Here is a 24831-nt window from a genome sequence, read left to right on the forward strand (position 1 = left end):
TCAATTGGTGGGAACGTGAAATCGGATGGGGATAGTAGAATCGCGAATGGTGGGGAAACAGCATGGAAAACGCATGCGTGAGTACGTAAAATGGAACATCTGCCACGTGCGCGGGCGGTACATAGTGCGTATTCGTGCGTGGACGACAGAAATCTCAAGGGGGAAGAGATCGTGAAAGCATGGCCGCATCCGCCATGCGTGTGCGCGCATTTAACTATATACGCGTACCTATATACTCTTTTCTTCTATTTAAATATTTTACTTGTATAAAAAAATATATAAATATTTTAAGATTCATTAAAAAATAAATGATCCGCGCGTCAGTAAATTTGTTCAACGTTCTGCAAACTTGCACGAAGCATGCTGCTATGGGTAATACGTATAACGTATCTTATAAAAGACTACATAATACTTAGCTATCACGTCATCTTTAATTCTGAACGACGAACATGTTTATCTTGATACAATGGTTATATTCATTTCTGTATTGTACATTTATATAGTATAGACGCTCGGTTTTTTATATTATCCATACATAGTTTTTCGTCGCAATAAAATTAGCAAGAAGCATTGAGAACGATCGAATGCAATTTATTCCCAGTGTTGTATTAATTTCCGCTTCGATTCGTCACGAGCGCTCACAAAGAGAGAAAAAAATAATATCCGACTGGCTCGATGCGTAGCAACAACCGTGACTAATTTCATCGAAAGTGGATACGGAATTGAGAACGGACCCTTCGTGAACCACCTATTCCTCGAGCATATAAAATACAAAAATTATTAAGTTTCCTTCCATAATAAAAAGACAGACGCGCAATATTTACTTATATCGTTATTAGCGAAATTAGATAGAGTTATATGAATCTTGGTGAGACTTGGACATTTTTAAGTTCCATCTTGAACTTCACGCGTAATAATCAAACTTGCGTAGGTATATTATGCGACCTGACGCTTACCTGTTAAGTTATTCATCGTATATTGATATAATAAAAAAAAAAACTTGGTGCATATTATTCGCTGTATATTAATATAGTAACGCAGAAATTGAAAAGTGTTATATACTTCGGATTCAGCAAGAAAAGAATTAACAAGAGAAAATAAAAAGAGGAGATTACTCATATTAGATGTTGAAGGATTTCGTACTTCGAATATAAATTCGATATAATAATAGTATAAATAATAATATAATAATATAAATTCGAATATAATGTAATTCGAGTATATTATTAGCCAGATATTTCACGAGTTCGAAATTTTTCGTAATAAAGATCGGCATATTGTATTTAATTTCTTTTATGAAATTTGAAAGAAAATGGTGGAATCCTTGGAAACGATTCAAGTCGCTGGTAAATCCCAAGAGGGAATCAATATTTGGAGTCGTACGTGTTCCGCCATGTTAGTTCGGCTATTTCAGTGAGAAACCCCCATGGAGGACGGTGTTTGGGGGGCAGCTGGATGGTGAGGTATGTATGGGGTTATAGGGATACTCGGGGCCATGACTTGCTGTATCCACCCCTATAACACGAGCACGCATCATTACTCATATCGTGGCTCGTTGCACGCCACGGATTCAGAACGAATTCGGGAGGGCACTTCCAGGAAGCTTAGGGATGAAAATATACAACAATAGATGTGACGTATTGAAAAAAAGCTGTATCTTCCTGCGTAAATATATCTTTCTACGCGAGTTGCATTTGAATTTGTATTTGAATTTGAAGCGCAGAGTTTTGTCGACGAACGCGTATCGATGGAAAATAACAAGATCGTAAATTAAATCGTTAATTGGCGACATTAATCACTGTAGTCGTGTTTACGATTCTTATGCATTTTATTAAAAGTATTTTGAATATCGGCTTGTAAGAATCATTCGTCAATAAATATGCTTATATTTTTTTATACGCAGATAATATCATGTCATAGATAAGTTCATTTTTTGTTGAATTTTTGTATTTTAACGCCACTTTATGACTAAAGAATGGAAATTTTGTGATTGAAAGAAGGAATAACTATGTACTGTAACAGTCGTAATAATTGACACGACAAACGTACTAAATAAATCCTTTTAAGTAAAAAATTTTAATTCTATCGAAATTAACAATTGTTACTAATTGTTAGTAAGGTTTTAGTCGAAATTGGGGTTTATTTTATTAGGGTTTGTTGAATTTACATTAGGTTTTAATTGAAATTATGATTTAGGCAGGTAGATACAAAGATTTCTATTTAACGTAATAGAGATATCTGTCGTTGTCCAACCGAGGCAAAAGAATTACATTAAGCCGGAAGCCACTATATTTAGCTGTATTTAACTCGCTTTAGCTTTCTCACCTTAGATTAAATATGGTGACTCCATCCGAAGTCAGCGACAGTTAAACGGGCTATAATTCTATCTCCTTCAGTGAGATCTCTTCTTTTTGACAAAAGACTGTCTCTTTCGTTGGCTGTACGCCAGAAATATTTCAATCGATGGATTAAAACATTAATATAAAAGTTGTGCTAAAGCATCCGAGTCAGAACACAACGACAGTTGCCGGTAGCGTTGAAAAGTTAGCTCGGTGATGTCTTCTCCGCCCCTTTTTTTTACCTTTTCAAAGATCTCGTGTCGCTACAATAGAGCTTTTCTATGAACTATAAGAGTTTTTACCTGGTCCGCATTGCTTCTACGATTTCCTTAGATATTTTTTTGCAAATCATCCCTGCTCCATAAGCAGCAAGCGTATCCAAAGATTCGTTAAGATTTTCATTGTTGGGCCTGCTTTTAGTCAGATGTGAAAATCGTTATTAATTGTTTTGTCAAATTGTACGTATTTCTTTTTTCCTTTTTTTTTTTAGTTCTGCGTCAATTCATTTTTCCTAGACATTACCTAAATTATAAAAATTTATTTAAGGTATCCATTGAGGATCAAACGATTTCTGAATTTTGTACATCGAATTGGTTTTAATAAAATAAATCGTTTGGAAAATTTAATATGGAAAAGATAAAATTATTGCAGGCTTCGAAGATGATTGGTTTGGTTTTCCAATTTTCTCGCATCGGATATATCGTAAATTATCATTGAACGTGCGGTAGATAAGTATATTTGAATTTGCTATAAAAGATTAGTTTTATAACAGATAATACGCAATTTCCGTCGGATAATCGCAACAATTAGTAATTTTACAAGATCAGTAAATGCATCTGTTTCTCAGAATTGATTACAAAATGGATTATCCAATATAGGAAATGTCACTTATACTTTACGTTCGTGATCCAAGGAACAAAAATACAAATTGAAGAATAGAGAAAAATGCAAATCCAAACATTAAATAAAAGGTAGCCAAGGCATAAGGTAAGCTTTTGGCCGAGAATTCTGTTGATTTAGGATAGATATGTATCAGACCAGGTTGGTTAAGATCGACCTGTCACTTGAAGTACCATTAGCCCTTTCTAGACAGTCTCTCTTCAGTCAACCTTCAACCTGTCATTATTGCATCAAGCCATTTTTCCAACTGACTCTCATGAGAAATTCCTTTTAAAAAGTGAAACGAAGATCTTGTGACCTAAAGAAAATTATTCCAACATTTCTAAAAACTTAGCTCTCGCGTCAATATTGTTCTTTGCTTCCCAAACGTTCTTGAAGATCTTCGATCAAATCTAGAAAGCATAAAAATGAATCGTGATTGAAAATAATTGTAGTTAACTGAAGCACATAGCGAACACCGCTTGCTCGTACTGAGAAAAATATATTTGTGACACTTGAAGTGGCATAAATGAGGCCTCCAAACGCAATTTTGTTATTCTTGATTTTCATCTTGTTTTGAGCCATAGAACTTACCTGATTTCGTTCGTACCACGAATTTAGGTCCACGGTGTATAAGTAGCGCACTAAGCTAGCGATCGACTAATTCAAAATATGTTTTGTCATGGAATAGGTCACTGTGCCACTGCATCTCGAGAAAGAATTCGTGCATCATGACAACTTGCAACACGTCGAAGGTTCAACAAAATCTTGTTTTCGGGAACGAGACGTCTCTTTTAAGGCATCGTTGTAAGGAAAAGTGGTAACGGATACAAGTCAATTTCATTTAAACATCTTTCCAAACAGAGATTTCCAGTCACCATGATCTTTTCCTTTTCTCGAAAGCTTCGTTTTACGCCTGTGGTGGTAAAACTCGTACGCTAACAAATAAATCGCTTCGATATGCTTCTGTTCCATCGAAGTAAAGGACGAAGACGCGTCACTGAGCTTCGTAAACTTTGAATTTCCAAGATGTCAAGATCAAGATCAAGATCCTCGCAACCTGCATCTTGCAATATCACCGCTCCAAATTTCATACATTACCCAGACAAGATCATACCTCGTTTACAAAGAAGGATCTCGTGATACGTCAACCGTGTATACTTTGTAAATTGTATATAATTAATCGGATAATTTATTGCGTGTTGAGCGAGTTGGAATAAAATCTGTTATTCGAGCGTTATGGCGTCACGTTCCAGTTTCCGTGCGAAGAAGTTTGCTATTACGTTATTTTGAAACGAGCAAAACGGATAAGGGAGGAAGGGAGGAACGGATACGGAAGCAAATACGATCAGAGAAGAAGTTTTCGAATGTCGAAACGAGAAAAATGCACCGCCTAAGCATGACTGGGCTACCGTTGCTCTCGTGAACGCGTGGCCAACGAAAAGTGCAAGCTAAACATGAAGAGCGAACGTCATAGTATGAGGTGGCAACAATGCTCATTGACGGCAGAACTTGACATCCAGAATGACTGGTGTGTACAAGGGTGTTAACTAGGTCTCTGACCCCGTTTACAGAATCCTTCGCTATTGCCTGGCTATACATTACGGCTCAATGATGGTTAAATACAGGGTTCCATTGCTATTAAAACTTTAGACTCACGTGGTCAAATACGATATACAATGGCTACAAAGATTATTGGCACATAGTCTTATTTTCCAATGAAATATTTCTTTTTACCAGGCTCTATAGTGGCAGATAAAGAAAAGGTAGAAATCGATATACTACGAATTTTAGTAATTTGTTTTACCTTCTTATCTTCAGTTATTAGCGACTACTTGCTAGTTAATTCCTTTGAAACACAGTTTGGCATATGGTTTAGATAAGATTTCTCAGATGTATATCGTTGACGAAAGAAAGTTAGCAACTTTTATATCAAAAGATTTTTATCATATCGGTAACAATCGTCTATTTTGTGGTATAAAACAGTATTTATACGCCACTGCATTTAACCACTATTGTATTTATGTATTAGTTAATGCGATACAATTATAATAGATCTCGTATCACTTAATGGTATTTACCTTCATATGGTTACAAAAACTTCAAATACTTCTGCGTAATATTTACACTGAACACCGTAAAAGAAGTAATTTATGGTCGAAGAGCTATGTACACAGGTGCAACTTAAATAATCAAGTAGATGCAATTAATTGATACAACATCACATGAGATGTGGTTTTTATGTATCGGTGGTATAGGAAAGCCTGTCAGTGAATCGGATATGGTAAACATTATTTTATGCGTATTATGTAAGTTGCGGAAAAAAGGGAGCAAGTGTAAAAAACATTAGAGTCCGGTTACATAAATACACAGTGCAAAAAGTGATAGGACGTTACGTGTTTACACGTAATAGGAAAATTTTGATTACCCAGTAGTTTAATTTCGATTTGAAGAAATCAAAGTTCTCGAAACTTTACAACGTGCAACGTATTAATATCTTGTGCAACAGCCTATACTTCATCATAACATATTAATATTATGCAAATGGTTTCTGTAAGTTGATAACCTTTTTCGTCATATCACTGCCACATACGCAGATACATACATCCATAAATAATGTCCCAGATTGCAGGAACTTCTCAACTCTTTTTTAGTACACGAATCCAGAAATAGTGCGTGTTACATATTTATATTTACATTTAATAATAATTTACATTTTTACTTCATTATTAAACGTATAAAATACGTTATTTACTACACGTATAAGTCATTAAATTGTAGAAGAGGAAGTTACTATCTCTAACTCATTCAAAACGTTTGTACGATCTGATGAGACATTATACGTACAAATAATTTACACGTACAAACGTTACGTTACGTTACGTTATCAATAAATATAAATAGAATATTAGAGAAGACGGTGCTTTCTTTATTTTTTAATTTAGGACGTTTTACGATAGATTTAAAGAAGGAAACGAATAATTTCAGGCAGTTCTATGTAAAACAAAAATATCGATACTGTTCAAAAAAGGAGTGTATTGTATTTTTCTAACTTTCTAATTTCCGAAATACTGTTGATAGTTTACAGAAGTTAGGTCTATATCGTGTCGCTGCGTACTCATTTCGCAAAGAAACGAAAGAAAAAGTCAAAAACCAGGATCGTATCTATCAGTACGTATTGCGGAGACGGGCCGCGATGTTGGAAAAGCACAAGTTCATGCAGCCACTATTATTTATCGTATACAGAGGATGTCCTAGACTTGGTTCCTCCGGGAACGTTCCAGAAGATCGAGCACGCATTGTTACGTTATACTTTTGTCGGTGATCGCATTTCGCTTATACAGAATAGTTCGCCATGGGCTACAATGATTTGCACTTATTGATTAATAAATCAATGCTCCGAAATTCTAGTTACCACTCGTATATAGTCAATCTTTCTCTTTGACTTTTCCAAACCAAAATACGATACTTCACGATAAATTATACGCTTAATTAAGAATATCTTTTTAATATTTCGTACAGTTGACATGCTTAAAAAATACCCTTAAAAAACAGCTTAAGAAAGACGAAATCAGCTTTTCAGTATATTCGTATAGAAACAGGGTAAATACGCTTAAAATGTAAAACTATAAAGCAACGTAAGATATCGATAAAATGACAAATAAATAACGGCTATCATAACAATTACACGGTAATTACTTTTTCTTAAACAACAGATAACCATATCAACTGCTGAGCATGAATTATAAATTCATCGTTGCGGGCATAACGTCTTTGTATTTAGTAACGATCGAAGGAAGGGTTTGTTCCAAAAATTTCATTTGAGGATATTACTTTTACGTGATATGTAATATATGCGGCATTAGTAGTGAGGCCGTGTCGATGGTAATTAGGAAATTAATCTGATACGTCCCGCGCGCGCGAGACAGAGTTCGAATAAGAGTGACGACACAGGAATAAAGGGTATCGATAGAACAGGCATTTGACAGGATTTAGATACCATCTTAACAGCAGTGGTTTACAGCCTTTATCATCTGTCGAGTCTAACCTACTGGTTGGCACTGGGAATCGCTAGTCACCGTCAGACACCAGTAAAATATATTTATAATGCATAAGAATCTTGTTTTAAATCCGACTGCGCTATTTACATTTATGCAAAAGATGATATTTAATAAATTTGGAATCTGTACTAAATCTGTGTAAATTCTTTCGAACACTGTAAGAATATATAATAAGAAGATTATATCTTACTTAGGTTTATGTATATAAGGCGAATATAAAAAATGTTTACACACATTTGTTAAATTTTCCATGTATTTGTCATTCGAGAAAAATGATCTATATATGATTTAAAAAATCCTTCGTCACAAAATTCTCGTGTTTGTAGGAGCTTTAATGCTACTAAAATCGTAATTAAAATGCAAAAGTGCAGGAAAATAGATAATATCAAAATTACGCAGACACTGTGCAGATGCTTGATAAACAGTAATAACTACAATTTTCTACTTTGACAATTACACAGCTTGGTTTGTATGCGAGCACGAGTGTACTCGCGCCTGGTCTGGTCAACGATGTCTTAATGTACTTGAATCAAAGAATAAGTACTCTACGGTCACAAATATCATCTTCCTTCACTATATGTTCATAAATATTTGTTTAATATACACATAAATAGACCGGGGTTTTTATACATATGAGGAAAGATTGTTGAGAGAAAAATACAAAAATATGCAAAATGCATATAACATACAAAACTGTAGTAACTAAATACCTACAAATCATACATATCTCTTTTCACTGCATAATTCTAAACATTTAATCAATATATTCAATCAATATATTCACTATATAATATACAACATGATACAGTACAAAACAGAAGTTTGACAAATATTTATCCAAAATACCCGTATCAGGAACATGAATCGTTAACCGATCTCACAGTTCCATAAGACGTGGAAAAAAAATTTTGCAAGAATTTTTACACGGGAAACATACCATTCAACGTGATAAACAATACTACGACGACTATATAATTATAATATACATAAACAAAAGTTCACACATACATATTTATCAGAGACGAAAGATGAATCGTTAAACCGATCTCAGAGTTCCATAAAGTATAGAAAAAACTTTTTCCAACAAATTTTGTAAGGGAAAAAGTACCATTAAACGCGATAAACAATACTATGACGACTATAGCACTGCAATATACACGAGCAGAAGATGAAACATACATATTTCTGCAAAATAGCCGTATCAGAGACGGAAGATGAATCGTTAAACCGATCTCAGAGTTCCATAAGACATGGAAACAAATTTTTCCAACAAATTTTCTAAGGGAAAAATGCCATTAAACGCGATAAACTATGCTATAACGACTATAGCACTGCAATATACATGAGCAGAAGATAAAACATACATATTTCTGCAAAATAGCCGTATCAGAGACGGAAGATGAATCGTTAAACCGATCTCCGAGTTTCGTCAGACGTCGATACAGATTTTTGCAAGGGTAAAAGTCGAAGGACAATGACTCGGGGCTATGTCCTAGTAGGATGCACCCCTGGTTAAAGCTCGTATACGCGGCAACGTCGACCGATCAAGACTCGGTATACGCTCCCTGGTCACAGTGGGGAGTCGGAGAATGGCATTATGGGTAGAGACCTTCCCTCCCTTCTCTCCAGACCTCCAGCGCGCATTGTCTGGCAGCCATATTGGAATAACAGCCAACCCCGTCGTGATTGGTCCGTTTTTTAACGGAGAACCCGTCGCTTGGCACAATACTTGTTCCTGGCCATGGTTAGGCAATGCCTCGCTACGCGATAGACTATCAGTCGACTCCATGCTGTGCCTGCATCAAAATCATCTGCCAGTGCCGGCTGTTATGATTCTCCTCGAGGTCGTGTCGACGAGGTATCATGCAGGAATCACGATGATCGCGTCACCATGAAAGGAAATTCCCTCGGAAAGTCGAATTTTTCGAGTTTCTTTGGATTTCCATCGTTAATGCGCGTTCGCTATATCAATGAGGCTTGCCAGGTCGTAGCTAGCTTTACTGGGACGTACTACTGCGAATAATCGTTGCTCTCGTTTCGAGGTCCCAGAAATTTCAGTAGAATAAGCGCAGATAAGAAACGATTCTACGCAAAAGTGTATACGAGCGATGTGAAGTGCTGCAGGTTTTGTCTGAACAGTGATTGGGTCGTTGCTGCTTCTACTTTAGGGTTGCACGAGTTGTTTGCATCGAGTGACGTGAACAGTGTACAAGTTCTATCTTTCAGGTACGATTTAATTAATTTTGCCGCTACGGACACGAACGTGACTTTGTAAAACTGTGATGCACTGTGATCGTTTCGTTCTAGTCGCATTGTGGATTACCTGTTTTATGGATTATACTCCTTGAGGTATGTCGATATAGGGAAAGAATTTTATTATTAACGTACCTTCGATAATGTCGAACAGCTGTTCGTTGTACGTACACCCGTTTACTCGTAGTAATTGTTTATAGTAATTACGATGTAATTTGATAATAAATGTCTGGAGCAGGATTCATTGTACTATATTGTTTATAGGATTTCATTCAATACAATAATAATTGCGCTTTTAACATCGTTTTTGTATCTTCGTTTAAGTCATTGCTCTTTTATTGTACGTTTAAAGCTCGTGAAATAAAAGTAATTTATTTCTATAGACAATTTTCAAGTAGTTTTTCGGTACTTCGTGGTTGCGACGGCTGCAGCCGCGTGGGTATAACAAATAATAACACGGATTCCATAGGCAATAAATAATCCGAACTTCTTAAATTGCAACGAGATTTAGATTTCCATAGAAATTTTATTCTATTCTTGGATCATAAGGACTTAAAGGATCATTTTGAAAATTATAATTTTCAATACTGTCTAATATTTGAAGTGGACATTCGTTTGTTGAAAATTACCTGGCGATAATGTGAAAATAATATAAAAATTTGATGGATATATACAATTTAGATTCCAAGTAGAGAACATGATAATATCTTGAAAAATATCGCTAAAATATTCGGGCGCGTTGGAAGTCAATCAAAAGTTTGCGCAATGAATGATCGTATCAATTTGAAATCAAATTAAAACGTATTGCCAATTTCACATTGCGATCATATACTTTGTGTAACTTTCTGTGCAACTCTCGCGTCACTGCCAGACTCTTATACTTTCATATATCTAGTAACATATACACACACATTACCTCAGTTTTATTTCGCTCAAACGTAGGAAATTTGTCAACGATAGAACAACACGGTTCGGTCTAAACCGATTGAACGAACGCAGTGAAGTTAAAGAAGCCGAAATATTTTTCCATATCTTGTACGAAGTAATAGCAAATATTTCTTTCGAATCGAAAATTAATTTTATGTTGCAACAAAAATCCTACCCAAGAAGAATGTGAAAGACAAGGAACTCTAACCATTCCTAACGTTGAGACTCCGATTCTACATTCTGTATGGTTGTTCGGTCGATACGTTCCGGTAAACGTTGCTCGATAAGCATCGATGACACCGGTCAACGACAACAATTAATGATCTAGCAAGAATCAATGAGCGTGATTATAAGTTAGGCTATTTATAGTGGCACCAGGTGACGCACAGGGCACGTTGCACGCCCATTCGCGCGTCCACTAAGCAAACGGGAAAATGAGACGTCAAATGGAATTGGAAGCGTGTCGGTATCGGTCATTGGTACCCTTTTGTCAAGGCCTGCAAATAAGATTTGTCCCCGATATATTTATCATCCACAAGGGTAAGGATAATCGTGCTAGCGTATTCGTATCGTAGAATTCTTTTCGCCTCTCTGGCATTGAAACATTCGTGTACGAGTCTCTAGGAAGTGGATGCGGCATTAGAGGCACAAACGCTAGTGGCGTGGTACCTTTTCGACGCCTCGGCCCAAAGGGCCATTGGTCGAAAAATTTTGTCGAGTAATGCAGGAATTATTATCCGAAAAAGGGGCGACGGTGCAGGGGTGCTATGGAAGAAAAAGAAAATGGTCGTTAGGCGCGCGCGAAATGTGAGAAATGATCTGTCGACGTTCCCGTGGCCGTGGAAAAAGCCGACCGCGAGTTCAAAGAAGCCGTAGAATCGAAGAAGACTGAGAACCGCGCCATTAGACGCACCGTGATCCAGCGAATTCGCTCTTGCGTTGGATTTAAACAGGAAAAGATTCGTTCCCCAGAGACATCTCGTTCTTTCGCTCTTCTTTTGCCTTCTATTCGGGTTTCTATCCGGGTTTCGATAAAAATATGTATAGACTGCGACACGCAGAAGTATTCGTACGGTTACCGTGCACAGATTCTACGTTACATTCTATGTGTTATATAAAACATTTTCGAATTTTATTAGCTGCGTAGCAGGACACGACTATCATGTTTACGCTGGTAAAAATTAAAACGAATCGGAAAAAGTTTCGTATATATTAGGTTGTCCGAAAAGTTTCTTTCGTTTCATAAGGTGATAATAGATGAACAATAATTTCTGTTTTATATTATTTTATTGAATTAAGATCCATTTCGTTCTATTTTTATTATTACGTTCGTGCATAATTCAATAAATTAATATAAAACAAAAAACATTGTGCGTCTATTATTTCCTTGTAAAACGAAAGAAACATTTCTGACAAACTAATAGAAGAATATATATTTATCGCGAACGTGTACGTAGTAAAGTCTTAGCGTAGAGCTTATGGAATTGGATTATCAAAAAGTTAGTTCTACATAAATTCCATCAATGAATAAGGTTAATTCCTTTTATGGTTTTTTTACTTTTCTCGTAACTGTATTACATATAAGCTTGATGACTAGGAAAGTAGACCATAACAAAATGTAACTGGAAGTCCGTTCCAGCACAGAGGGGAAGGATACTGAAAAAAACATATGATAAAATAATATTACATATTTTTACACTTTTGTTAAGAATATATTAAATCTTTTTGAATGGATGCTTCATGCAGCTATTCACAAAGGTATTTTTGACATTCACCGCACAACATTTTTATGGGTATAATATATAGCTTATACAATACTTTTTTTAAATTTGTAGTAGCACTATAATAAGACATATTTGTCGTGATTACATTCTGATAAGGTTTCAAAGAAATCCAGGTACATAATAGTTATAACATATTTATCGCAAACGTAAATTGAACAAAAAATTAGTATATACAGCAGTCATTTTAAATGTATAATAAGTGTCCTTTAAATATTCGAGGCTTGTAAATGCAATAAATAAATTGTGTATCTAAATACTTTTGCGATCTCTACGAATGTATATACTATTTCTACTAAATATCTTGTAGCTTTTAGATAATGATAGAGTCTCGTTATTACGAGCGAATGTTTCGTGTAACACGCATAATATATTGTACGTACAAGAGGTTTCAACAAGTATGAAATATTTTCATGCGTTACCGTATAGCATCTTAAGATATTTTCCAATGAAACATTTTGTCTACTTCTGAAATGTCGACAGTTTCATAGCTCATCAATCTCGTTTACAACTTTCTTAATAGAAAAGAAACGAAACAACTTTTACGTTTTATTATCTATTTAGATATTTCATTCGAAGCTTGACATTGCACTTTACTTTTACAAATGATCATGAAATAAAAACTAAATAACTTGTAAACAAATAAATTACATTTCAATTCAATTTCTCCTAAATAATGAAATCATTAGCGTTATTATTATTATTATTATTATTATTATTATTATTATTATTATCTTCATTCGTTCGTGCCTGTAAGACGTTCAGTTTTCATAAATAAAACTCGAGAATTATCTTCCTCCGAACACATACGTGGTTAATATATCTTATGCTTTCTTTAAATTTGAAAAAAAATAGTGCACAGTCTGTTGAGGAGAATGCTTGAAGTTCCTAAATTATAGGTGGCCATTATTGTGCGGTCTGGCACGCATTTGGGCCAGACAATGGCCGCCACTACTCGTTAATGTAATAGCCATCCCAAGCTGGGATCTTCCTTCTTCGCAGATACCGTACTCATGACCAGCAGAAGAACGAAAAGCCTCTTCTTCTTCTTTTGCCGACCCGCCTGTCGTTCGGCTCCGACCTGTCCGTATTCGAGCAGCCTTCGAAGAATTATTATTTTATGAGATTATTATCTCTAATAACATCAGCTCGCAAGGAAAAAAGGAAAAGACCTCTATCTACTGTCGAAAATTTCTCACTCCTTCTCTCAACTTCTTTTTTCCTGCGTACGCCAAAACGAGACTAATTAGCGGATAGAGCGAAGCTTTGCGCCATTGGTAAAGTTGCAATCGATTTGTCGCGTACCCCACCAATAATCTGTATGCCAAGTTGTTATCTCGATGCAGGTGTCACGTATTGTTGAAATTTAATCCTCTTATCCGTTTTACATAAATTACGAAACAACAGCGAAGGATCACTTTGAAGATTCTCTTCTTGCTTTTAATCAACGTAGCCATGTCGTTGTTACGTGATATGTGGAACATAAAAATTACCGTGGATTACCTCGTTTTACTTTGCGAGTAATTGTTCGTCGGAAATTCCTTCTGCAGGTAGATTGTCTTTGACTGTCCAGATTATTATTCAATCCGTTGACGATCGTGTATATAGCAATTAATTTATTACCGTATGGTATCACACATCTAAATTCATCGCATAGTTCCTTTCATCGTCGTACTCTTTCATTCTCGTATTCTCATAGTTAAACAACGGGCACCAGCGTCGAGGAATTAAGTATCTAATGATTTGTCTGGATTATCTCATTTCGTCACAACTATTCTAATACTTATGAATAGGGCTATATGTATGACGTTTTGAAGAAACTACATGCGATATCCCATATGCATCATTGCATTAGAAGCTAAAAAATATTGAGAACGTCGAACCCTAATTTCGATTGTTTACTACACAAATATTATGTGTGTTCGCTTTCAGCGCTTTTCGAGAGAAATAGTTTGAAAAATCCATAAATAAATAAATACATTTTATTATTATCGTCGATGCTATCATAAAATTTGGTTGCAAATCGTGCGTTGATCCTTTCCAACCGCATAAAGCGACGAAGATGGATCGTGGTTCTTAAAAATATCTCTATCAGATACAATAAACAAAGATATTATTTTTCACGAATCTACGAAATAAATATAAATGTAATTTTTACGCGTCGTGTAAAGGACAGTAAAGGACTCTATCAGTTGTATAGGAAAACTCAAATTTCACGAAAAGTGGACCCTACAATATTTGCGTAGTGAAGCATCGATTCGAAGAACAGGCACTTTAGAAATTTGTACGCATTGTAGATGGTGCGTTGCGCGTTTTGAAGAGCGACGGTGAGGTAAATGTAGACTGAGATCGCGTTCGGAGCGTGCGTAAGGGATGAAGTAGGGTAGAAACGGGGACGCGCGATTGGCCGTGGGGCGGGAACATTTGGGGGTTGTTCAAACCAGCAGGTGGATCTTCAACAACACCCCTTTGTCCCTCAATTAGTTACGTTTTTTTCCTTTCCTGTCCCTCCTCCGAAATTTTACCTGTCCGTCGGCTACAGTCAGTTTTCGAGTGCTGCGCCTTCAGACGAATCGAGTTTTAGTCGAGTCACAGTGAATCCGGTTTGCTCAAATCCTCCTAGAACCATTTTTATGTATAATCTTTTTTTTAAACATGTTCGAATGCCCAATCGTCAAACGAATATAACGCGTGGTAGATTTTTTCGTGGAAATATTACGTTTCTAGAATTTTTACAGATATGGATCTATGCGTCGATTCGTACATGTAACACCGATTTACCAATATTCATATGTATCGATGATGGTGTAAAGTGTTGATTTTGATGAAATATTTTCGATAATATTAAGATGTAACAATAATAAGACGTATGAACTTTGAAGAATTTTTTACGTCGGATAATCATGGTGTTTTCACGAGTGATTTATTTAGTGAACTTTATATGAAGAATGTTTGTAAGGATACTGTGTGAAAGGAAGACGACTTTTATCATGTGATATAATAGTGCAATGAATTAAACGTTTGAACTAAACGTACGTGATCTAACAAACATCCTTTGCTGCGTTTAAGATCTGTGACAAATTTTTTAATCGTTTTATTATATTAAAAAAAATAGTGATACAAGTTCTAAATATTGAACCATGGCTTGGAATTCAGCATACAAAGTAATATATATCTTTACATACTCTATTCATGTGCGACAGATTGAAAATTATAGTGATGTAAGTGTCCATTCCATTCTTAGAATCATCGTTTCTATAGTTTCGCAATTAATTAAGCTACCCATTTATAACTTTGTTTTCCGTCTTGGTACATTTTACGGCTTGAAAAAATATACTGAATCTTTGACAACGATACGCCGTTTCGCGAAAGACAGCAGCAAACCGATTTACGCTGCTACGATTCTTAAACCTGCATATAATCGTAACGCGCGTCCCACCCTCAAAAATATTTCTTTCACATTTCGAGGTCTGCTATTAGCTGGTAAAAAGAAGGATGGCAAGCGATGAATTATAGTTGTCAATAAATATCGTGCGGAATGTAATAGTGGAGAATTAAAGTACGCAATCTATCCGGTACTATACAATCTTAACTGCAATTAAATAGTTTTAAATGATCCTTAAGAGTCGTACTTGGGCACGCGATTCTGTTTACGCTTACTTATGTTTCGTCAACCGATAATTTGATCGCGTGCGTTCTTTCTGTGAGTCAGGCGGGACAAAAGTCGCTATTAGATGAGACTGATGCGACAGATTGGAATATGAGTAATAACGCTTTTTCACGATTAAATAATTCTTCTCCTTTTGAACGATATCGATGACCTTGATTCTCTGGCAAATGTTCGATCTGCTTGAACTGAACGTGCCTTGTGTTACAGGTGAATATATCCTCAATTCCGGCAGTCAAGGCGAGAACGGAAACAACGCGATCGAAGAAGACGATCAACTCCTTCGAGACGCGTCGTTAGATTTAGACAATCACCCGTTGGCCGGACTAGCCGACGATTCTTTGGGATTAACCAACACTTTAGAACTCGAGAATGATTTCCCTTCGGACTTACTGGAAGGTGGCCTCTTAGGAAGCACGAACGTCGAAGGCCTTCTCAACAACGATACTTTGGGTCTTCCCGACGGATTCAACCTCGAGGAGGCGTTACAACTTGTTGGTCTCGATGAGGCGCAATCAGAGGTTCGTTCGATCTTTATTTGCTGATATTTCAGTGAGTTTTATCTCGTATTCATTTTTGGAATTGTTTTTCTTTAATAATAATAATAATAATAATAGCTTTCGTTTCTTACGACATATATCGCGGTGGACACACAGATTTTTCTTATTTTCTACGCCTACGTTCTAATCGTTAGACTGCGGATTTTTATGCATTTGTAAGAAACTTGAAAATACAAAATTTTACGTAACATGAATTATGAATGCATGTAATATGAAAAAATATGTAAATTGACTAAAATTTAGTATCTCTTGCAACATGAAACAATTTTCCAGCGAGGTTCTATCTTTATAATTATGTCTTCAAAAGTATAAATTTGCATGAATATTGGCAATGTACTAATTATTCTTAAATCTACGCATTAAGTCTACGCAGAAGGATTTTATTTTTAGCGTTGCGTGTATAGAGTAATATATTGATTTCACTTGTTCTTCTATGGATGCTAGCAATATTTCAGGCTATTCCGTGCTTCTCTTTAAAAACGAATATAACAAAAATCGATATTTGATAGTTGTTAATATATTTTACAATGTCTTATAAACAAGAGCCACTTCTTTCCATCCTGTTTGTTGAAATCATTTCACAATTATCATTAGAAAGATTCAGTAGTCGTTTAACTCTAATTTAGAGTATATTTATTTATGCTATACGATTATAGTACACATATTCTAAGTTTGTGACTATAAACATTTTAAAATAGACTTTTCAAATCGTTACAGTAAACTGTATTTATATTAATTTACTTTATAAAGATACAGTGTAATAGTTTATCATTCATTTCACCATCGCTGTAGAATTGTTAAGTCGATGTTAAAATATTTAGTTCTTCATTTTTGTATCTAATTAACTGAATTTATTATAGCATATTATAGCACAATTAACTGAATTTATTGTAGCGTTATAAAATAGCGACGTAGCGATAATCTTCCCCAAGATAGAAACGTATGGCTCTTTCTAAAGTTTTATATCTGTTACAAATTTTTAATTTTCGATTTTCTATTGTCTATCTATTATCTATCTATAAAAATATAAGACTGCGATCCGTCGCTGTAATCTTTGGAAATAATAAATTACAAATACAAGATAGCGGTATACAGAAAATAGAGTATTTCATCTAATACTAACATTATGATCAAAATTCCAATTATACCTGTACGAATTTTCCGGCCGTTTCTTTTCAGACTATACTCGACTTACTATAAAAGCGTAGTAAATGAAATTATGTATTAGTGTCCTTCGCGATTTTCCAATTATCATTGCAATTACAAGGTCAACTCCGATACAAGTGGAATAAATAAATAAACGATTAAATAGATTTACCTACTTAAAATGAACTGAGATATCTAAAATACATATTTAAGATACGTTTAGTTTAAACTTCAGGTATACCGATAAAATGTTTCATCTATTTTTTAACAATGTAATACGGGAAAATCGAATGATCCTAATGAAAATACAATAAATCCAACCAAGGTTTAATCTTTTTCTCACAATGTAAAACATCCCAAAATCGTGCAGTTTGGTTAACCATTCGAGCGACTTGTCGTTAACGAAAAGCTGACATTGGCATTATAATATGAAGATTGCTTATATAGGAAACGAAGCCGGAAGTGAAGAAGAAGGAAAAAGATAGCATCGAAGAATCCACGAGTGCAAAGGACGAGTCGGCTATTACCAGCTCGAGCAGCGTCGAGGTCGCGAAGTCATCCAGGTGCGAGGATCCTGAGACCGGCGACATGATTCACACACCGCAGTTTCATCATCCCCATCATCCACACCATCGTTCCTTGCAAGTACGTACGACCTTGATTTTATTTTCTTCAATTTATCGTTATCTCCTGTTGGATATCAGTGTGCGAAGTTGTGTAATTCTAGAAAAACTAGCATTTTCATTAACTTTTTTTTTCATCCGATGCAGCATCGAGTAAGACGATTGTTAATGAAACGTGTCGCCGTTTAGCTTTAAGTAATTATATTCAACGATCGATTTATGCATATGTTTATATTATTACATATTATTATATAACATATATTCATACGTATGTTTATATTATTAACAAATATCCAGACACTTTTTGTTAGGAATTATCAATATAATTATTAGGAAATGGTTTTCAAGCTAATAAAACTTTCATTTACTAATTAACTCTACATATCTGTAATTCGATTCTGGTATACTTTCTTGCTTCTAAAAATTTATTTCATAAATTGTAACTTCTATGATCGTATAAGTTGTGTAAGTTTCAAAAATTGTTGTTCAAAAGTTACATTTCTTCTACGAGGATGACCTTTTCAAGATTAATTATTCAATAATATAGATATTTAAAAGTTTGCTGATATCGTAAACAATATTATTATAACATACGTATACGTGTATTACAAAGGCAGCATATAGTTGGTATAATTATTCCATAATTAAATGTTTTTATTTATGAACCATAAATAGCGCATAGTACATACTCGCAGCTTCATGAAAACAGGTGAAATAATTCCATTGATCTGAAATCATATCTTTCTATCTCATTAGGTTGCTTGAAAATTACATCTCATAATCATATTTCAACGTCAGTTGATAAATCTTAAACGTTTAGTTCACGTTTCTATGCCTTTCGTTTATACGAACAATATCAGCCTTTATGTAATAATGTAGCGGCATGTAGATCACTATAAATGTGACTAATGTTGATATAATTATGCAGTTATCATAATTGTTCAAATATCAATACAATTATCATAATTATTGATTATTGGAAAATTTACTCGGGTGCTGGTGAAAAAAGAAGGGAACAAAATTTACATTCTTGAACTGAGTAATTATTAGAATGAGAAAATTGTAGCAAATTAAAAAGCAATTGTACGTAATAAATATCGCATTTTATTTATGACTTGGAATATATTTTATCTTAGTTCGTTAAATTTTGTTTTATACATTTTCTCATAAAATGCATTTATACTAAAAAATACTAAAGTACTAAATATTCCAGATTATAGTTAACAAACTATTTATATTCTATGTCTAACTCAATTAGGTTAAAGAAAACTCCAGTAATCATAAACAACAAATTTTTATCCTGCAATGAATTTCGTATTTTCATTAATTTTTATAAATAAAAAACTGATCTGAATTTCAGATTGACGATTACAAGAAAATATTTTGATTATCTGTTATTAGACAAGTTTGTATTGTTCATAAATTTACGTTATTATTATTCATCGTACACAGTCGAAGATATTTTATTGCAAATCTACAAGCTCTAAATATGTATAGCACATCGACATACGAACGATGGCTTCAATATTCAATTTCTATCAAGACAGCTTGATATTTGTATATTTTCAATGTATTTATATGAATTTCAATGTATGTATATGTCGCGTGCGATTTGTTACACTTTAAATGACTTAATTCTAAAACAACTTATCTATATCCAATACCAGTTTTCGATAAATGACACATGTAGTTCGACGAATATAATAGCAAAGATCTAGTTGTCTTATCAAATATGTGAATACCTATATCAGTTTATTTTGTTATATTACCAATATATATTATAACATATAACCAATATAGTTACATATTTACTTATTATTACATGTTATATATTATATATTTCTTATATATTCTATTATATTACCAATTTTACTTTGGATATAGATACTAATTATTTTCAAGTCTTTAAGCACTGAAAAGTTTATAAACAGTGGAATTATCATTGACTGAAACGTGAAACACGAAACATAAAATTGCCCAAAAGATCACAGTGAAAGCTACGTGAAAACCGCATGATACAAAAGAAAATTCGAATTTTCATCCACGTAGCTTACAATCATTCGCATCTTCAAAAATGTATTATTGCAAGCGTAGAAAATTTCGATGGAAAATTTAATAAAACGGATAATTCTGACGTTAATGCATCGTACCTCTACAATGTGTCTGTTTAAGGATATCTATAAAAAGCTTTTCTCGTATTTGATATATTAACCGCTAAAAATGACGAATTGATGGCTCCGGTGTTAATGTATTGTACGTATAATAGCTACTTATCGTCGGCAAATTTCATTCACTTTAACAATATGTCCGTCAAAAAGATATTACTAAAAAGATTTCCCGTGTACCTAATAGATTAGAGCTCCGGAAGGTTAATACCATTTCGAATCACGCTACTGAAAAAAGAGCTCATAACAGCGGGAAGAAACTCGCGTTTCAGAAAGGAGAAACGCGGAGTTGGCTACAAAGAGAAATAGTTGTTTCGGTAATTGAGGTTGCACTATATTTTCCAACTTCTACCACATTTCTTCGAACCTACTGACACACATAAGATGCGCGTAACGTCCGAGATAGGATCGGTTAATGTTAATGCAACGAACGTCTGTCGCTTAGATCGAAATCGCACCAGAGAGAAGACTCGGGTTCAAGACGGGATTTTAACACGTTGCCTATTATGAAATGCACAATTTGGGGTACCCAGAAGAACTATAATAGCTGCGAATATTAAAAATTCATTGATTCTCAAACACCGTCACATGTAAATCGTATGGTACTTCTTAGTGAAAAAGAACAGTGAAAAAATACAGTTTTTTAGAGGGGTGGGGGAAATAGTGGAAAGTAAAATATGCAAGTTAAAAGGCAAGTATCGAACAGTATAGCTAATTTATTATTGAATAATGCAATTTTTAAGGCTCTGACAAATGAATATCTGTCTCTGCTGGAGAAATATGGATCAAGTGTCTAATGTGCAGACTCTGAGTACATCGCGAATTTCCTCATGTAGAGTTTCACGTGTGAATATCTGATTATCTCGAATATACTCGCTTTTTATCTTTTAAAAATGTGATTTTATGAACCAAAGCGTTATAATCAGTAGGAAGAATAAAACTATTCTTTTTAAGATATTGTACCTAATTTCAATATTTGGCTTCCTATTGCGTACGAAGTACAATTTATGTCTTTTTTTTTAAATGTTACTTCAATATTGAAAATTGATCATAACGTTAGAAATACAGGACTTCTCTTAAATTGAGCGTATATGCCTGTATAACGCAACTGAATAGCCATAAAAATCGTATATTTGTCGCGGACGAGTATGTAAAAGCGAAATTCAACGAACAAAATGATATTCCGTATTTAGCTACTTTCCTCTATATTCATCGACACTTGAACAACGTTACCGCTATCCTATTCAAGGATAAAACAATTCTCGCCAGAAAGGACTAAAAATAATTATTTCTAATTATTACGGCTGTCAACGTGTTAAGCTTCTTCGTGGAATAAACGTCTCTCCTAGACTCACAGGTTGGACGTTTTTACGTTTACGTCGCGAATAGCCGGCGAAATAAGTCACGTTGTTAGTCGGGAGGAGGATCGTGACAATGACCTACCGAGATAGTCCTCGTCGGGCAACGAGAGACGCGAACGTGACGCAATGCATACGTGCACAGGACTTGGTGCATGCACGTGGAGAACTACACCTGAAAACTGCCGCCAATCGGAGAACTCGGGGACCCCTACCATGATCCTTGCCGAGCACGATCGTGATCGCGTTGTATTCCTGGCAACGCGGCCGCGACTAACACTCGCGGACGACATGCGGCTCGAAGTAAACGTAAACCTTGTGGGAAATTAGCGTGCCATTTTTTCCCTCGTCGAAAAACTTTGATCCGTTAACATCGTTGAAACGGAGTCCCGGGTTAAATCGCTAATTGTATAGAAAGGCGATTGTGACGCGAGGAAGTGTAGTGTTTCTGTTGACAAAGATCGTCCAAATTTCAAACTGACTTAGGCTTAGTAAGAATATAAGGTAGAATGTGTGATTCGAAGGAAATCTACCCCATTTCGTGATATAGTATAATTCGGTATACATGGATTATTTATTTTCCTTGCAATCTTCAAGCTACGAGGAAAAAACGACTAGAGTCAACAGGAACTATCGATTGATAAATCGATTCGGTTTTATCTGATTACTTTAAGAGCACCGTGACAGTTATACACAAGTGCGTGCTTCGTTTTGTGATCATTTTTGTGCATGATTTACTGTTGAAAATCCGCGACATTACGCGAATATTAATTACACGATGATACTGTATTCGCGGTGACAACGGAGGAACTGATCGCTACATAAGAATACGAGAGACAGTACAAATATTTGTTCCGTGTATTTGCGATGGCTAATGGCTATCGCTGTCGCAGCGTTTAGCTTCATTAGTCTCAGTCGAGATCTATTGTTCGCTTCGATTCGAGAAATCGACGATTTTCAATTGTTTTAAAAGAAACTGTCGAGGGAACGAATGCTTTTTGACTGCAACAGACACACATGAATGACGTGCAGCAGTTTGTCGTTAAGTCTCATTCACAGAGCATCGAACAACAATACCAAGCTAGTTCAGAATGTTGGAATCTCGTTGTGGACGAAGGTCTTTTTCAGGTACATACAAGAAACACGTTATCGTACTGCAAGGTAAATAATTACATAATGAAGTAGAAGACGTAACAGGGAAATATCGATTTACAAACCAATTGAACATTCACAGATTGAAAAGTAGTTTAACATCGTTCGACAGTTAAATTATATATCTGACGAATGTAACGAGCGTACGTACTGTTACACTGATTCTGTATGTGCCATATTATTTTTCTTACTAATAACTATCGCCTTTCATACGTGATTATCTTCCAGAAAGAATATTATATCGATGAATGAATATTGAATGATTATATTTAACACGTTCGCGGCGTATGCTTTGGATTTGATTCGGCACATAATTTTACGATGATATTGACTCGAACTCGGCGCATGAATCAAAGGTAATGAAAGTTGAAAAGAACGGTAGAAAGCAGGAAAAATTTCATAATTCGTAGAAAGCAGTAAGTAGAAAAGTCTTCAATCAAATTTAATTTAATTTAATTCGTAGTTATTACTTGAAACAATAATTTGGAAGATATTATCTATTTATAGTGCTTCAAAGTAAAAGAAATGTATTTATAAATTCTATGCACCCTATAGAAAAAAAAAGATAGAAATGAAATTCTCTATTTATATGCGTCACGTGTAAAATTGTACAATATAAAAACAAATATTCTTTGGGAATGATTTATGGTGCCAATAAAAATCCGATCAACAGAGCGAACGTGTTAATTTACTAATGTAAGAAAGTCAAATTATACCAACCCCACCAATCAGACTTCATAAATTATTCTCGTGAATAATTATTCACGAATTATTAATTCTAATAGATACTTTATAATTCATGATGTTTATAGATTCACATAAATTCTAAGGAAGATGTGTTTGTCATTTAGTCGAAGTCTTTGTCGAAGAATTAAAATCACGCGTAAGGAAGAACGTTCTACGCTCTATGTCCATTTATATCGGTTTTATCAAAGAGATTTACCAATTTGATTCTCTCGCACTAAGAACAAAATTCTTCGAAAATGAATTCCACGCGAACGCAAATCTTGAAGTTATAGCAGGCAAACAATTCCACGTGACACTACGATCTAAATTGACTTTTGCTAAAAATAAAGAAGAGAAAAAGCAGACGTATGTTAGGTGGACATTGGTAAGAAATTCGTATTCGTAATATAGTCACACGCATAGGAGTTGGATCTCGCGACCTTGTCTCTGGTGTGGAAGTGTGTAAAGCGGTGATTACGATGGCCACGGACATGTAATATCCAGCGTTGAGCGTCCGCAGGACTCTCAATACGTAATGAGCAAGCTAAATTAATACATATATACCCACTGCCGGGACCTTTGCCTAAGAGAAGGTTGTACTGTGCGTATTGTACAGAGAGATTACGCAAGAAGACACGGTGTCGCCGCTCGCGAACCATATCATTTTTGGAACTCTTCTCTCACGCGACTGTCGTATTAACACTGACCTCACTCACCTGTAATTGCTACTTGTTACCATACACCAAGATACAGACGACGCATATACATAATACGTCCCATTATACTCGCTACCACGTTATATTCTTACGTATCGTCGGATTTTTATTCTTCGCTCGTATTCTTCTGCGATAACCTTGAACGAATCGCACCACCTTTGATATCGTACGAAGCAACTATGATGTAGTACACTGTTGGATTATCAGGACAATCGGAAACATTCAACGTAAATCGGACTGCTTTCCACTAATTTTATCTGCTAGTTATTCTATACGTAAGGAAATCGATACATTATTAGTAGTTTTCCGTATATTTTAAATTACAAATGTTAATGAATGGTTTCTTTTATGTCAATATATTAATTCATAGTAGTATCGATAAGATCTTTGACTTCGTTTATTTCACGATTAATTTCATCAGTCTACTATCCAGGAAAAGATACATGCAAATTCTGTGTTTTCAGTTTACATCATTATA

The 24831-nt window shown here is 34.9% G+C and overlaps 1 protein-coding gene across 7 annotated transcripts in view; it reads left to right on the forward strand.

Annotated features, from left to right (window-relative positions):
* Positions 1-24831, forward strand: part of LOC100744774 (segmentation protein cap'n'collar) — a 116093-nt gene that overhangs the window by 52821 nt on the left and 38441 nt on the right. For all 7 annotated transcript variants that reach the window (XM_012385718.3, XM_024367702.2, XM_003489558.4 and 4 more), the window contains 2 exons: positions 16118-16428; positions 18061-18258. In XM_012385718.3, the coding sequence (XP_012241141.1) occupies positions 16118-16428; positions 18061-18258 (509 nt within the window). The remainder of the gene's footprint in view (positions 1-16117; positions 16429-18060; positions 18259-24831) is intronic.

The sequence above is a fragment of the Bombus impatiens genome, unplaced genomic scaffold (assembly GCF_000188095.3).
Source record: "Bombus impatiens unplaced genomic scaffold, BIMP_2.2 scf_0344, whole genome shotgun sequence".
In the NCBI taxonomy this organism is placed as follows: domain Eukaryota; kingdom Metazoa; phylum Arthropoda; class Insecta; order Hymenoptera; family Apidae; genus Bombus; species Bombus impatiens.